Source organism: Poecile atricapillus, chromosome 22 (genome assembly GCF_030490865.1).
Source record: "Poecile atricapillus isolate bPoeAtr1 chromosome 22, bPoeAtr1.hap1, whole genome shotgun sequence".
Classification (NCBI taxonomy): domain Eukaryota; kingdom Metazoa; phylum Chordata; class Aves; order Passeriformes; family Paridae; genus Poecile; species Poecile atricapillus.
The window spans coordinates 7,612,017-7,626,399 of record NC_081270.1 but is presented as its reverse complement, the minus strand read 5'-3'; the positions used below and the strand labels follow the sequence as shown (position 1 = coordinate 7,626,399).

At 58.9% G+C, this 14,383-nt stretch overlaps 2 protein-coding genes across 5 annotated transcripts in view; both read right to left on the bottom strand.

Moving 5' to 3' along the window:
- Positions 1 to 564: 564 nt before the first annotated feature.
- CPLANE2 (ciliogenesis and planar polarity effector complex subunit 2) lies at positions 565 to 3,044 on the bottom strand. Of its 2 annotated transcripts, XM_058855223.1 has the most exons (6): positions 3,002 to 3,044; positions 1,979 to 2,092; positions 1,753 to 1,905; positions 1,554 to 1,678; positions 1,341 to 1,480; positions 565 to 851 (listed from the first exon to the last, which is right to left on the bottom strand). In XM_058855223.1, the coding sequence occupies exons 2-6, from the start codon at positions 2,079 to 2,081 to the stop codon at positions 623 to 625; spliced, it is 750 nt and encodes a 249-aa protein (XP_058711206.1). In that variant the 5' UTR covers positions 2,082 to 2,092; positions 3,002 to 3,044; the 3' UTR covers positions 565 to 622. The 2 variants fall into 2 exon arrangements, with proteins under 2 accessions (XP_058711206.1, XP_058711207.1); XM_058855224.1 differs by lacking the exons at positions 565 to 851; positions 3,002 to 3,044 and adding an exon at positions 859 to 1,017 and having other exon boundaries at positions 1,979 to 2,338.
- Positions 3,045 to 3,849: 805 nt separating this feature from the next.
- Positions 3,850 to 14,383, bottom strand: part of FBXO42 (F-box protein 42) — a 38,116-nt gene continuing 27,582 nt past the window's right edge. For all 3 annotated transcript variants that reach the window (XM_058855196.1, XM_058855197.1, XM_058855198.1), the window contains 6 exons: positions 9,662 to 9,815; positions 8,680 to 8,790; positions 8,329 to 8,425; positions 7,626 to 7,682; positions 6,790 to 6,906; positions 3,850 to 6,668 (listed from right to left, as the gene is read on the bottom strand). In XM_058855196.1, the coding sequence (XP_058711179.1) occupies positions 5,619 to 6,668; positions 6,790 to 6,906; positions 7,626 to 7,682; positions 8,329 to 8,425; positions 8,680 to 8,790; positions 9,662 to 9,815 (1,586 nt within the window). In that variant the 3' untranslated portion in view covers positions 3,850 to 5,618. The remainder of the gene's footprint in view (positions 6,669 to 6,789; positions 6,907 to 7,625; positions 7,683 to 8,328; positions 8,426 to 8,679; positions 8,791 to 9,661; positions 9,816 to 14,383) is intronic.

Here is a 14,383-nt window from a genome sequence, read left to right as displayed (position 1 = left end):
CCATACTGGGGGGTACGGGGTGAACTGGTTTGGGGGGGCTGCCCGAGCTCCAGCGGTCCTCGTGATCCCACAGCACCCCAAATCCCATCACCCACAGCACCGCAAACCCCGCAGCACCCCAAATCCCACAGCACCCCAATCCCATCACCCACAGCACCGCAAACCCTGCAGCATCCCAAATCCCCCAGCACCCCAATCCCATCACCTCTAGCACCCCAAATCCCTCAGTACCCCAAAGAAACTCAAACCCCACAGCACTCCAAACCCTGCACCCCCTGTTCCCATAACCCCTCTGCAGCCAAGTCCCCCAACACCCCCCAGCACCCAAATCCCCCAAGAGACTCAGCACCCCCATTCCACGATGCCACTGAACCCCAAATCCCCCGGGATCTGCGGCACCCCAAATCCTGATGATCCCATTGCACCCCACACTCCCCAGCACCCCCAAATCTTCATTACCCCAGCACCTCATTCACCCCAAACCCCCCCAAACCCCCATCCCAATCCCGAATCGAGTCAAAAGGCCACCCAGCATCTTTTTTTTTTTTTTATGAAAATCACCGCTTTTATCAAAAGAACACCTTTATCCCTCCCACCCCCCAATCCCACCCCGAGAGGGGGTTCAGCTGGGAGTGTCCCCCGTGCTGGCGGGGGTGACACCGGCGGTCACTTGGTCGCGCCGCCAGAGCCCCTCGACCAGGGCGTCCAGCACGGGGGCGACCTGGGCCAGCCCCGCCCGAGCCCCGCCGGCCCCCGGGGACCCCCGGGCCCGCAGCACCCGCAGCCCCCACCTCCCCTCGAAGGCCCGAACGTCCCCCTCCGTCACGGCCGCGTGTGGGGCCAGGTCGAATCTGGGGTGGGGAGGGGACACAGGGTCAAGGGAAACAGCAACACCCCGGAAAATCCCCCCAAAACCACCCGAGATCCACCGGGAGCTGTGAAGGTGTGGGTGTAATGAGGTGGGAGCGTTCTCTGGCTGCCCAGGCACTGAGTGGTTTGAAATCTGAGGGTGCAAACCTGATTGTGGGGTCAAGGGAGACACCAACACCCCAAAAATCTCCTTGAGGGTGGCAAAATCCTCTAGAAATAAGTAGGAGCTGTGAACCCATTGGTGTAAGGATTTGTGCACGTTCTCAGCCTGCTGAGATACCAAACGCTGAGAAATCTGGGGGTGCAAACCCGTTTTGGGGCAGGGGGAGGAACACAAGGTCTATGAACACATTATAAAAAACCCCCAAAAGCCCGTGAAGGTCGGCAGGAGTCGGGAATGTGCTGGTGTGATGAGGTGTGCCTGTTCCCTGAGAGCCCTGGGGGTGCAAGGGGACCCCCCGAAAGGATACTTGGTGCCCACGACCATCCTGATGATGTCGCGGTCCCCGGGGCCCAGCACACGGTCCATGAGCGCCGGCAGCTCCTCGAAGGACGCGCGGTCCGTGAAGGAGAACAGGAACAGGGCAGCGTCCGCCTCCTCCTTACAGGCCTGGGGACAGGGACACCCCCTCACCGCGGGCTCCCGGGGGTGCCCCCCACCCCAAAAAGCCTCCCCAGCTCACGGGCAGCAGGTGCTCGAACTTCCTGAGCGCTCCATCCCCGCAGTCCCAGAGGTGCAGCTGGAACAGGACGGGGCGGCCGCTGCCGCGGGGCTTGGCCGGCCAGAAAACCGTGGTGGCCTCGATGCCTGCGGGGACAGCGGGGACCGTCACCCCCGGGACCCCCGGGACCCCCGGGAGCCGGTGTCCCCCCGGGCCGTACCCAGGGTCTCGTGGTGGGCGAGGAGCCCGGGGGTCCCCGCCAGCCAGGCCACCAGCGCTGTTTTGCCGACGCCGCTTCTCCCGGCCAGGAAGAGTTTGTAGGTGACAGTGGGGACAGCCAGGGCGGGCGGCAGCGCAGGGCGCTCCAGCAGACCTGGGGAGGGGGCTCAGGGTGACTCCGGGGGGCTGAGAGCCCGCTTTGGGGGGCTCGGGGGGGGGGCACTCACTGAACACTCTCCGCTGGTTCTTGTGCAGGATGGAGTCCAGGTAGGGGCGGCCGGCGGGGGAGAGAAGCCAGCCCGGCTCCAGCGCCCAGTCCTGCTCTGCCATGGGCCCCAAACCTGGAGCCCCCTTCCCTCATGGGGTCACTGCATCCCGCAGCTTTGGGGACCCCTTCTGGCCTCACCCCAGGGTCCCTAAATCCTCCATCAGTTCCCTAAAACATCCCCCACGTCCCAGCATCCTCCCATGGGGTCCCCAAAACCACCCATGGGGTCCCTGACACCCCTCTGTGGGATGCCTGACCCCCTTCCATGGGGTCTGTGTCCCCCCTGTGGAGTTCCTACATCCTCCCATGGGGTCCCTGACCCCTCTCTGGGGTCTCTGTGTCCCTCTCTGGGGTCTCTGTGCCCCTCTCTGGGGTCTCTGTGCTCCTCTCTGGGGTCTCTGTGCCCCTTTCTGGGGTCCCTGTGCCCCTCTCTGGGGTCTCTGTGCCCCTCTCTGGGGTCTCTGTGCCCCTCTCTGGGGTCTCTGTGTCCCTCTCCGGGGTCCCACCACCCTGCCATGTGTTCCCTGACCCCACCATGGGGGTGTCTGTGTCCCCCTGCCACCCCTGTACCCCACCACAGGGTCCTGCCCCCTGCACCCGAACAGGGCCCCACCGGGCTCCTGTGGGTTCCCTGCCCCAGTCGGGGGTCCCTGACGCCCCTGAGTGTCCCCATGTCCCTCACAGCCCCTCACAACCCCTCACTGCCCCACAGAGCCCCTCACAGCCCCACACACAGCCCCTCTCATCCCCACACAGCCCCTCATAACCCCACACACAGCCCCTCTCATCCCCACACAGCCCCACACAGCCCCACACAGCCCCACACAGCCCCACACAGCCCCACACAGCCCCACACAGCCCCACACAGCCCCACACAGCCCCACACAGCCCCACACAGCCCCACACAGCCCCTCACGCCATCCCCTCTCCCTCAGGAATTGTTCCCGCCCCGGCCCTTTAAAAACGCGGCCCCGCCGCTCACCTGCGGCCGCTTCCGCCTCGCCGTGACGTCACGGTGTGGGCGGGGCTCTGTGGGACCGCGCCCAGCCGCAGCTGCGCATGCGCGGGAGGGGGGGGGGGGGGGGGCCTGGGGTGACCCCGCTCGTGCGGATTTTGGGGGTCCCATCCCAAATTAATGACACCGGGACGATCTGGGGTCCCAAACTGCCGCTTTTCCCAGGCCTTGGAGCCCCCATCCCTAATCGCTGACACTGGAATGCTTTGGGGTTCAGCAGCTCCCACACTGGCGGGACTTGAGGTCCCAATTTGCAGCCCCAGCAGGCTCTAGGACCCCCATCCCCAATTCCCATCTCCAACGGGCTGTGGGACCCCCAGTTCCCAGCGCTGGCAGGATTTGGGGTCCCCGTCCCTAATTCCCAACCCTGGCAGGACCTGGAGTCCTCAATTCCCAACCCTGGCAGGACCTGGCCCCCCTGTCTCCAGTTCCCAGCCCTGGCAGATTTTGGGGTCCTCACCCCAAGCAGGGTTTGGGATCCCTGAATTCCCAGCTCGAATAGGCTTTGGGGTCCCTGGGATCCCTGAATTCCCAGCTCAAATAGGCTTTGGGGTCCCTGGTTTCCAACCCCAACAGGCTTTTGGGTCCCCATCCCCAATTTCTGACTCTGGGAGGCTTCAGTGTCCCAAATTCCCTGTGTCCCCCTTTGTCCCCCTCCACTGCTGCAACATCCCCAGGTGCAGTACTTCCCTTTCTTACCCAAAAAAGACCCAAAATCCCCCCCTTTCACCCCTAAACCTCTGAGGGGCGCAGCAGAAACTTCCCCTCCACATCATCCCCAACCCACCCGTCCCCAACAGCACCGACCATCCATTTATTTTCCTTTTTATTTGTTAAACCACTAAAAATTTGTCGGGAAGGCGGGGGAGGGACCCCCAGGAATCCCCCCAAAATGTACACAAGATTTTAAATATCACCGGAATGGCTTCCCATCGCTGCGCCGGGCCCGGGGGACATTGGGGACACCTGAGTGGCGCTGGGGGGGACACACCTCGCTCACAGCACCGGATCCCAATCGGGGCAGAACCTCCGCACAACGGCACAGAACCGGGGGGATCCCGGGATGGGAGCCCTCCAGGGATGCTCAGCAGGGACAAGGACACCGAGTCCATCCCAGGGTTTGACTCTTTTTGTGGTTTTTTTTTTTTTTGGGGGGGGGGGATGGATGACAAAAAACATGCAAAGGGCACGTGCCAGTCGATGCCGAAGCCTCGACCGCCTTTCCCACGGCCACGCTCGGAGAGGGAAAATTCCACAGCTCACCCAAGGTGCTCCTGAGGTCTGGGGGGGTTTTGTTTTTTTTTTTTGAGGGGGGGAGGAAAAAAAAAAAAAAGACATTTTGCTTTCCCTTAGGAGAAACGGGATGGTTGAGGTGGGATCGGATGAGGGGTTTATTTACAGAGGTGGGAACGCCGCGGGTGAATCCCTCCCCGTCCCCACGCGGCTGGAATGGGATTTAAGGCTCCGACCGGCAAAAAGCTCAGTGGGAATGGAGAAGGAAAAATTTCGGGAAGAAGGGACCACGTCATGGCGCTGCCGGCTTGGGGAGGGCTCCGCTTGGAGGGAGCTGGAGGTTGTTGACCAAAACCTGGCAGAATCCGCCCCGTTTTCACCCCCTTGGAGGGGACAGGGAGGGATGGGGGCTGTCCCAGAAGGACGCACAGGTTCAATCCCTTCGGATTTGGATTTAATCTTTGCGAGAGGAGGCACGTGCAAAGATGAGGTGAAGTTACTGCATCGAGGCTGCCCTCGGATTTACCAGGATCTGTCCTTTTTCCCTGGAAAACCCACCCTGTTCCCAGGCTCCAAGGGGCTGCTCCGGCCCTGGATGGATTCGGGCTGCTGGATTAAATGAAGCCTTTAAAAGAAGGGAATTGGGCAGCCCAATATCTCAGTTTTGAGGGAAAAATGGGATTTTTAGAGTATTTCTGCTGGGCAGAGGGGATCAGGGCTGATCCCCAAGCCTGGTCCAGCAGGGCAGGGAGAGGAGGGATGCTAACAATCAAGATTTTTGGCATTTTGACACAACAACAAAAAAAAAAAAGTCCTTTCCTCCTTCTTTTGGTCCTGCCTGGAGGACAGGGATGAGCGGCAGGTGAGAGGCAAAATAAAAAGGCATCGTGTTTGTGTCGAGCAAAGGTTGGCAGCGCTGGGAGGTTCCCAGTGGGGTATTGCTGTTGTTCTCCTGACGAAGTTGAGCATGGAATTAATCAAGCTAACAGCCTCCTGCCTGCTGGAGTTTGGGTTATTCCTATAAAAACACTTCTGCTCACAACCCCACGAGGAGTTCAGGAGAGACCGAGACTCGCCAACGCTCGGAAAGCAAAGCCAGGAGGATCCTGGAGGAATTCCCTGGCCGCTCACCCCAAATCCTCGGATCCTTCCCCACCTGTAAACACAACTCGCTCGACTGGGGCTGTACTGGGAACTGCCAGGGCAGTGCTGGAGGGTTCGCTCGGACTTTTATTGTTTTCCTGCTCCCCTAATTCACAGTTTGAACGCCTGTGTGTTGGGAAGGGGCTCGGCGAGGAGGAGGAGCTGCGGGGACGGAGGGGACAGGCGGCGGCGGCGGGCGGGGGCCGCATTATCTCTTTGCTCGCACAAAGTACAAGGCATTTGTTTTGGGGTAATATTTGACGTTTTGTTTCTTGTCCATGAGGCCACCGAATATGATCAGCTCCCCTCGGCCTTGCACCACCGTGTGTAAACTGGTCTCGGGCGGCCCCACCACCGAGCTGCTGTTGAACACTTTCCACTTGACTCGTCCCCGCTCCTTGGTGTCCTTAATGTCCAGCACGTACATCTGCATGGGTTTGCAGTTCATGCTCTGGTACAGCGGCTTGCCCACGTTCAGCGACTGCGGCGGGTGGTGCCCGAGGCGCCGGGCGATGGGGGGCAGCGAGTGCCCCTCGCCCTGGGCGGCGCCCGGCCGCGCCAAGCCCGGCTCGGCGCCCGGGGAGCCCGGGGACAGCGCCAGGGGAGGGCTCAGCGCGGCCGAGGGGGCTTTGGAGGACAGAGCTTTGACGGCCTCCAGGCTGCGGCGGAGCGCGCCGGGGGACACGGCGCCGGGCAGGGCGGCGTGGGGCGGGGTGTGGACGCCGTTGGTGTGCTCCGGAGGGTTCCGCGTGCCCGCTGTCCTGCCCTCCGCGCCATCCAGCTGGCACAGGAGGGACGTGGGCTTCTGCTCCCAGCCCAGCTCGGCGGCGGCCAGGCGCAGATCCGTCTGCTCCGGCAGCGAGCCCCGGCGTTTGAGGTCGAAGCCCTCGGCGGCCGAGGGGGTGCCGGGGGACAGGGCCTGCACGGGGCTGTCCAGCGAGGCCCCGCCGGCCGGCGCCGCTCCCGGTGACACGGTGCCGCCGTTGAGCACCGGGGAACTGTCCCCTCTGGCCGGGGACAGGCTGCCCTCCCGCGAGCCCGACGGCGTCTGCCTGCGGGGCCGCAGGGTGCCCCAGCGGCCGTTGACGCAGGGAGCCTCGTCCGTGCTCCTGACCGGGGACTGGGAGCGGAATTCCCGCATCTCGGGCACCAGGGCGGGCGGCGTGGCGCTGATGGGAGACGGGCGGGAGTTGAGGCTGGGGCTCAGCGGGGCTCTGCCGCTGGGGGCTTGGCTGAAGACCACGACGCACTGCCCCACCTGTGGGGAAAGCAGGGAGCAGAGGTCAGAAGGACCCTTTGTGCTGGGGAGAAGCTGTTCTGGAGGGTTCTGGGGAGGGAGAGAAGAGGGGGGGATGTGTGGGAGGGAGCAGGGACCGTACCCTGCACGCCGGATGGCACCACAGCTCCGGGGCTCCGTGGTCCTCGTTCTCCACCTTGAGCGGCTGCCACGTCCAGGGGTTGGCCTGCATGTGCAGCAACCAGGCGTCCTTGAACAGCTGGGGAGGGAAGGGTGACACATTCAGGAGCCTGGGCTGGGATTCAGGAGCCTGGGCTGGGATTCAGGAGCCTGGGCTGGGGATTCAGGAGCCTGGGCTGAGGTTCAGGAGCCTGGGCTGGGATTCAGGAGCCTGGGCTGGGATTCAGGAGCCTGGGCTGGGATTCAGGAGCCTGGGCTGGGGATTCAGGAGCCTGGGCTGAGGTTCAGGAGCCTGGGCTGGGATTCAGGAGCCTGGGCTGGGATTCAGGAGCCCGGGCTGGGATTCAGGAGCCCGGGCTGGGATTCAGGAGCCCGGGCTGGGATTCAGGAGCCCGGGCTGAGGTTCAGGAGCCCAATCTGCTGACAGGCTCAGCCCATCAGGGCCATGCTGGGAGCAGTGCTCTGCTGCTGCACACAGAGGATGCTGACCCAGAGCAGGAGCTGATCACACCTCACTATGGACATGGATAAATCCCTTCAGTCCCATCTGCTACCTCAGTACAAACTCAGGGCTCATCTTGACAAGCCCCAGGGAACCCAGGGAGCTGCTCAGAGGGCGCCTGGGGTGAGTTTTATTAATTAAAGCAGCTCCAGCAACAGCTAAACAGTTTCTCTGGAAAATCTACCAGGTGAATGCCCAGATTTGAGGAACAAAATGCCCTCAGTGTGCAGAGTGTCCGCATCCCAAATCCAGCCCCCAGGTGCCAAGGGGGTGTCCCTGCTCCCCAAGGTACTCACTGCATTGGGACCCCCGCAGCCGCCAAGGATTAGAATGGTCTCGTTGTCTATCACAATCTGGGGGGGACAAAGCAGAGTTTCAGCCCAGGAAGGATTTCTGGCCTCCCAGGGCAGACAGAGGCAGGTTCTCAGCTGCACAGGCACTGCTGGGTTCTGTGAGCCCCAGGAGGAGGAGTGGAGCAGGGCTGGGACCGAGCGGGATGCAGGGCTCATCCCACTCCCTGTCCCAAAGCAGTTCCCCTCAGAGAGGAGAGCAATCGCCCTTCCCAGAGCACCAGGGACCCCTCTGCAAAGGGGAGGTGGAAGGATTGTCTGGGAGGGCAGCTGCTGGCAGCACTGAGCTCCTCATGGGCTCCTTTCCACGTTCCAGCACGAGCCCTGCTGGCACCAGCCACACTCCAGGAGTCACTGCCCACCCCAGATGGGGACAGCTGCCTCAGGCCAGGTGACAGCCACAGGGACCCCGAGTCAATCCCGGGATGGGAAGAGTGGAGCAGCCACAAGAGCCCGGAGCTGAAGCAGGCTGTGCTGCCCCTGCACTGACCCGAGGGGACAGGGTGGGGATAGGGCAGGGGTCTGTTCCCCATGGCTCTGAGGCACTGGGGGAGATGGGGACCGTGCCCACACGGACAGAGAACTGGGAATGAGCCCTGTGGAGAGCTGTCTGGAGCTGGGAGCGAGGCTGAGCCTCGGCTGAGCTCACCTGGGACTGGCCCCCGCGCGGGTGAGGGCTGGGCCCAGAGATGCTGGGCTTGGACCAAGCCCACTGCTCCAGATCCAGCACCCAGACGTCGTTGCTCCTGCAGGGACGAGACAACACGGGCTGAGGATACAACCGGGGATGTGGAACTCGCCTCAGGGCTGGGTTTTATGGCACAATTGGGACTTTTGCAGGCTGGAGCCTTGGGATTTGCTGCAAGAGGCGAAGGGCGTGATAAGGCAGCAGGCAGACCCCAAAATCCTGCAAAAAATTCCTCATGGGCGACCCCGAGACCATCCCATCCCTGTCCTGGCTCACAGGGGCGCTTGTGTGACCCCCTCACCCCTCACTCACATCTGCCGGGATCCGAGGGAGCCCCCAAAAACGATCATTTTGTCCTCGATGACACAGGAGGAGTGCCCTGCCATGGGAGGGGGGCCGTGGGTGGTCATGATGCAGTTCCACCTGGGAAGAGAGGCAGGAACACATTCCCCAGTGAAGGAAAATGTTGGATCAAAGATCCTCAAGAAGATGTCACGGGGGGAAAGCCACAGGGAAAACCTCCAGATATCCAAATAGCAACAAAACTAATTAGAAATCCCAATGTGCTAAACATTTTTAAGGCATGAGCGAGTTCCCGTGGCCGAGTTGGGAACATCTCCCCTTCCAATTAAGTTTGCCTCAAATTCTTTCCAAAAGGTTTAATTACAGAGTTGTAATGACACAGCCCAAAGTGCACTGGATAATTGATACTTTTGAGGATGAAAAGTTCTCAGTGCAAGAGGAGCAGGAACCTTCTCCTCATTCCAGCATTTTTCCTTCTCACACACGGGATGGGTGAGAAAGCTGGGTCTAAAATCAGCCAAATGGTGCTGAAAGGGAAAAGGAAAAATTCCTGCCAGCTCCATGGACATTGCTGGATGCTCCAGTCCTGGAGCTGGGAAGGCAGAGGTTGAAGTGATGGAGAAATCTGATTTATCACATCTCCCCGAGGGAGCTGAGTTTTGGATCACCACTGAAAACAAGACCTCCAGCACTTCAGGCTTATCTCAGCAACACCTCAGTGCTCCCAGCCAAAGTGATTAGGCTTTTAAAACACCCAGCTTTCCCACCTGGATGGGGATGCTAAGGCAGCCTGGAATATTTAGCTACAGGTCCAGAAGCATATGGAAGCACCAGCACCCACGAGGCGCTTGGCAGCACCCCATCCTCAGCTCTGTGTGGCTGTTTTTGTTTCAAGAGACACACCTGGGAAAGCAGGACCACGCACAGCTTCCCAGGCATTCCTCCAGCTGCATTCCAGAGCCATTTTTCCAGGATCAAAGCCTGCTCTTACCAGTTTTTGGAGGGGGAGTAGGTGTGGATCTCATCGAAGAACCTCTCGGGCTGGTGCAGGGGGTAAGGGCTCGGCCGGGTCCACCCCCCAAAAAGCACCAGCAAGTCCTTGTAGACCACCAGCGTGGCCCCAGCCTTGGGAGAGGGGTAGGAACCTAGCAGGGAGGGAGGAAAAGTTAGGAAAATCGTGTTTGAACACAAGCCCCCAACTCTGCATTGTTCCCCCCTGAAGTGTCACAATGGGGAGACTCCACCTTTACAAAAAAAAAAAAAAGAAGAAAATAACAGAAAAAAAAAAAGAAAAAAAAGGCAAAATTAGAGCTGGGAGCTTGGGAAGAAAACTCCTGCCAATTTGTGTCATGGTAATTAGTAGGAGCCTGAAAGCACATCTCAAACACAGCAAAACATCTGTCACTCACTCGCAGGAAATTGCCGGTTTTCCAGCAGATCCCTCCAAATTATTGCTTTAGCGCCAAATAAAAGCAATAATTACCTCCAAATACCTCTAACAGCTCTCCCCGAGGAGGGAGGGAGGAAGGACACAATCCCAAGGCAGCCAGTGTGGCTTGTGCAGATGTGTGGGGTGCTCACATTCACCGAACCCCGCGTTTGAGAAGCTCTGGCTGTGAATGAAGCCATCCCTCGAGTCTGCAGGATGCAGTGCTGCTTTAAAAACCACAGCAAACCTTTCTGTGTGGCCTGTCTGAGGTTCAAAGGGCTCTGCAGGGAGCTGGGGCCTCCTGAGCGGGACCTGCAGGAGGACAGTGTGACCTCCTGGGCTCGCTGCCGTTGGGATTTGCTGGGCTCACATCATTCCGTGTGTCCTGAGGCTTTTCCTGAGCTCACCTCTCAGCCTCCTGCTGCTTCTGCTGGCCAGCACTTCCCTGAGCAGCTGGGGCTGCCCCTGGATCCCTGGAAGTGCCCAAGGCCAGGCTGGAATGGGATGAGTTTTGAGGTCCTCCCAACCCAAACCGTTCTGGGATTTTATGGTTCTGAACCCGCTTGGAGCAGGAGCAGCCTCAGTGCAAGAAACCTGCTGGCAAGAGCAGCTGTCAAAGGATTTTGAATTTATGTTGGGAAACTGGAAACATCCACTGCAAAATCCCAATCCCTGCCTGCCCCTGGAGCCAGGGGTGCTGCTGTGTGAGGTGTGGAGCAGCTGAAGCCTCTCCAGCCCAGCTGGCTCTGAGCATCCTGGCTCCCACAGCGCCCAGCAGAGCCCAGCAGAGCCCAGCACACTCCCCCAGCGCTGCAGCCGCTCTTCCCAGCCCATCCAGGAATCCTGGAATCCTCATCCCAGCCCCACGGCTCCCTGCCTGCCCCTGGCAGCGGGGCAGCTCAAGGGTACGGCTCACACGTGGCCGTGGTGGCACCTCTGTCCCCTCCCCTGTCCCAGCAGGACTGGAGAGACACAATTTTAGCAGGGAATGACACCCAGAACAGACTATTTTTAAAAGAAAGCGGAGCAGCTATTTTAGGATGTTGCAGCTGAGGGAAGCAATTCCACCACAATGGGTTCCAGGTGCTGGGAGGGGAGAGCCCAGCAAAAAGCAGCCCCTGGGCTGATGCAGGAATGGCCCCAGTGTCCCTTCCCCAGGGACAAAGTGTCCTCCTGCTGCCCTCAGCCCACGGAGATGAGGGAAAATGGGATTTCCAGAAGCACTTAATGCAAGGTAAGGCATGGCCAGAGCTGCACCAAGGGCTCCATGAGGATCAGATGCCAGTGAGGGTCACATTTGGTGAATTCCTGTTCTCCTGGCTCGTTCCATGTGTGCAATTCATTAACCCACACCAGCAGGTTTCCAGCCTAAATAATTCCCTGGCAGTGCACAAAGTTCTCCTCCTAAGCCTGGCACCACAATAAAACATTTTATTTGGTGAATAACATTTTATTTGGTGAATCCCAGCCAGGTGATTCCACCAGGGATGTCACAGGGTGCTTGTTTGTTATTTTTAAACACAAAAGGGGGCAGCTAGAGTCATTCCAAGATGGAAAAACATTGGCACCTTGCTCAGTGGTGAGGAAAGTCACCCTCCCTCTGCTGAAAGCTGAAGGTCAGCCCCGGCTCAGCCACGGAGACAATTCCCAAGTGAGTCAGTGCCGTGCAAACAGCCCAGGGCAGAGGCCAGCCCCGGTTCTGCAGGAAGCTTTGCCTGTTATTGGACATTGTAGAGATGGAAATGAGCTGAGTTTCATTCTGCAACGCAGGAAAACTTGGCATTTTACAAGTCCAAGGAGTGCTGGCCTCTCCAAGCCTCTTCCCACAGCAGAACCGGGCTGTGTGTGGGTGCTCTCCAAAATGAGGTGCACCACAGGCACCCCCAGGATCCTGTGCTGGAGCACACTGGAAATCTGAGGAGTTCATGCTGTTTATCCCTAAAGCAGGGGAGAACTGCTGGATCCTGGGGAAGGGCAGGAACATCCCGAGGGAGCTGCTGGAAGGGGGAAGGCAGTGGGGTGACCTCAGGACTCAGGCATGCGGAGGGACAGCGGGACATCAAAGGGACTCCAGGAGCTGCTCAAAGTCCGAGCCCTCTGGAGATTGTGGGAGGTGGGAGCGGCCCTTCAAAGGCTCCCAGGAGCACAGGGATCCTCTCTGGGATTGAACACACACCGGGCTGAGGAGCCATCGGGGCCTGGGGAATGAACTGCACCGTTCCCAGGGGTCCTGAGGGGGAACTGGCTGTGTGCCTGAGCTCCCCACCCCAGTATCACCATCCACCCAAAATCCAGCTTATCCCTCCATGTCCCAGCCCAAAATCCAGCTTATTCCTCCATGTCACAGCCCAAAATCCATTTTATCCCTCCATGTCACAGCCCAAAATCCATCTTATCCCTCCATGTCACAGCCCAAAATCCAGGTTATCCTGCCACAACACCATCCAGCATCCAGGTTATCCCTCCATAACATCACCCAGCATCCAGGTTATCCCTCCATGTCCCGGCCCAGCATCCAGGTTATCCTGCCACAACACCATCCATCTTATCCCTCCATGTCCCAGCCCAAAATCCATCTTATCCCTCCATGTCCCAGCCCAAAATCCAGGTTATCCTGCCACACCACCATCCAGCATCCAGGTTATCCTTCCACAGCACCATCCAGGTTATCCCTCTGTAATCCAGCTCAAAATCCAGTTTATCCTGCCACAACAACATCCAGCATCCAGGTTATCCCTCCATGTCCTGGCCCAGCATCCAGGTTATCCCTCCAGGTCCCAGCCCAAAATCCAGGTTATCCTGCCACAACACCATTCAGGACCCAGGTTATCCCTTCATAACACCACCCAGCATCCAGGTTATCCGGCCACAGCACCATCCAGGTTATCCCTCCATATCCCAGCCCAAAATCCAGCTTATCCTGCCACAACACCATCCAGCATCCAGGTTATCCCTCCATAACATCACCCAGCATCCAGGTTATCCTGCCACAACACCATCCATCTTATCCCTCCATGTCCCAGCCCAAAATCCAGGTTATCCTGCCACAGCACCATCCGGGTTATCCCTCTGTAATCCAGCCCAGAATCCAGGTTATCCCTCCATAACATCACCCAGCATCCAGGTTATCCTGCCACAGCACCATCCAGCATCCAGGTTATTTCTCCATGTCCCAGCCCAAAATCCAGGTTATCCTGCCACAACACCATTCAGGACCCAGGTTATCCCTTCATAACACCACCCAGCATCCAGGTTATCCGGCCACAGCACCATCCAGGTTATCCCTCCATATCCCAGCCCAAAATCCAGCTTATCCTGCCACAACACCATCCAGCATCCAGTTTATCCTGCCACAACACCATCCAGGTTATCCCTCTGTAACCCATCCCAGCATCCAGGTTATCCCTCCATATCCCAGCCCAGCACCCAGGTTATCCCCCTGTAATCCAACCCAAAATCCAGGTTATCCCTCCCGGGGATGAAGGTCTGAGCAGGCTGAGGGGGCAGCACAGTTCACTCCTCCTGAGCACAGCAGGCCCCATCCCTGCACACAGCGGGGATGAGGAGTTAAAGGCTGGGCTGAGCTGTTTCATTTCCCAGCTGATGGATTTTCCTGGCTCACAAAGCCAAAAAACCAACTGAAGATCTCCGGCTTCCACAGATGTTTGGAAAAGAAACGCCAGCCTGTGATGATGGCTCCCGACACGAGCTCTGGCTGTTTTATCTGGGTTGGATCTGTCCTTATAAGCAGTTTTTAAAGGCTGGTTATCCAGCCCCTAAAGCCAGCAGGGCCACACGTGCACAGATTAACGGGAACAAAGGAAAAGCTGGGCTTGAAGGGACACAGAGAGCCAGAGCAGCTCTCATCTCTGCCAGGGGCAGCCCAGAGAGCAGCTGGAGTGGGGAGCAGAAATGCTCACCCCAGGATTATTGGCTTGCATGGCCCAGCTGGAAGGGCTGGCTCAGGGCTGGGAATATTCTCCAGGAGGGGCTGGGGGGCTGCACTGACCTGGGGAAAAGGGAACACATGGAAAGATTTGTGTCAAGGGGATCTCTGAGGAGCTTTGATTGTGGAGAAGGAGGAGAGCAGCAGCCAGGAGCTGTTTCTGCTGGGTCTGCTGGATCCTGAGGGAGCCAGTTGTCACCACTGCAGGCAGCTGGATTTCCATGGAACACCCGGATAACCAAAGCCAAGTGTCCAACCCCAGAGCTGAGAAATTAAAGGATTTTCCCCATGGATTTCCAGGTGCAAAGGAATTCAAGCTCCCAGGTTCAAGAGCCACT

Bases quoted from the DNA above. Each gene is read 5' to 3' on its own strand.
- CPLANE2 (XM_058855223.1), bottom strand. From the start codon at position 2,081: ATGGCAGAGCAGGACTGGGCGCTGGAGCCGGGCTGGCTTCTCTCCCCC. The intron at 1,906-1,978 runs GTGAGTGCCCCC...CCCCCTCCCCAG, and splicing joins GAACCAGCGGAGAGTGTTCA to GTCTGCTGGAGCGCCCTGCG. The intron at 852-1,340 runs GTATCCTTTCGG...TCCCCACCCCAG, and splicing joins AGGATGGTCGTGGGCACCAA to ATTCGACCTGGCCCCACACG.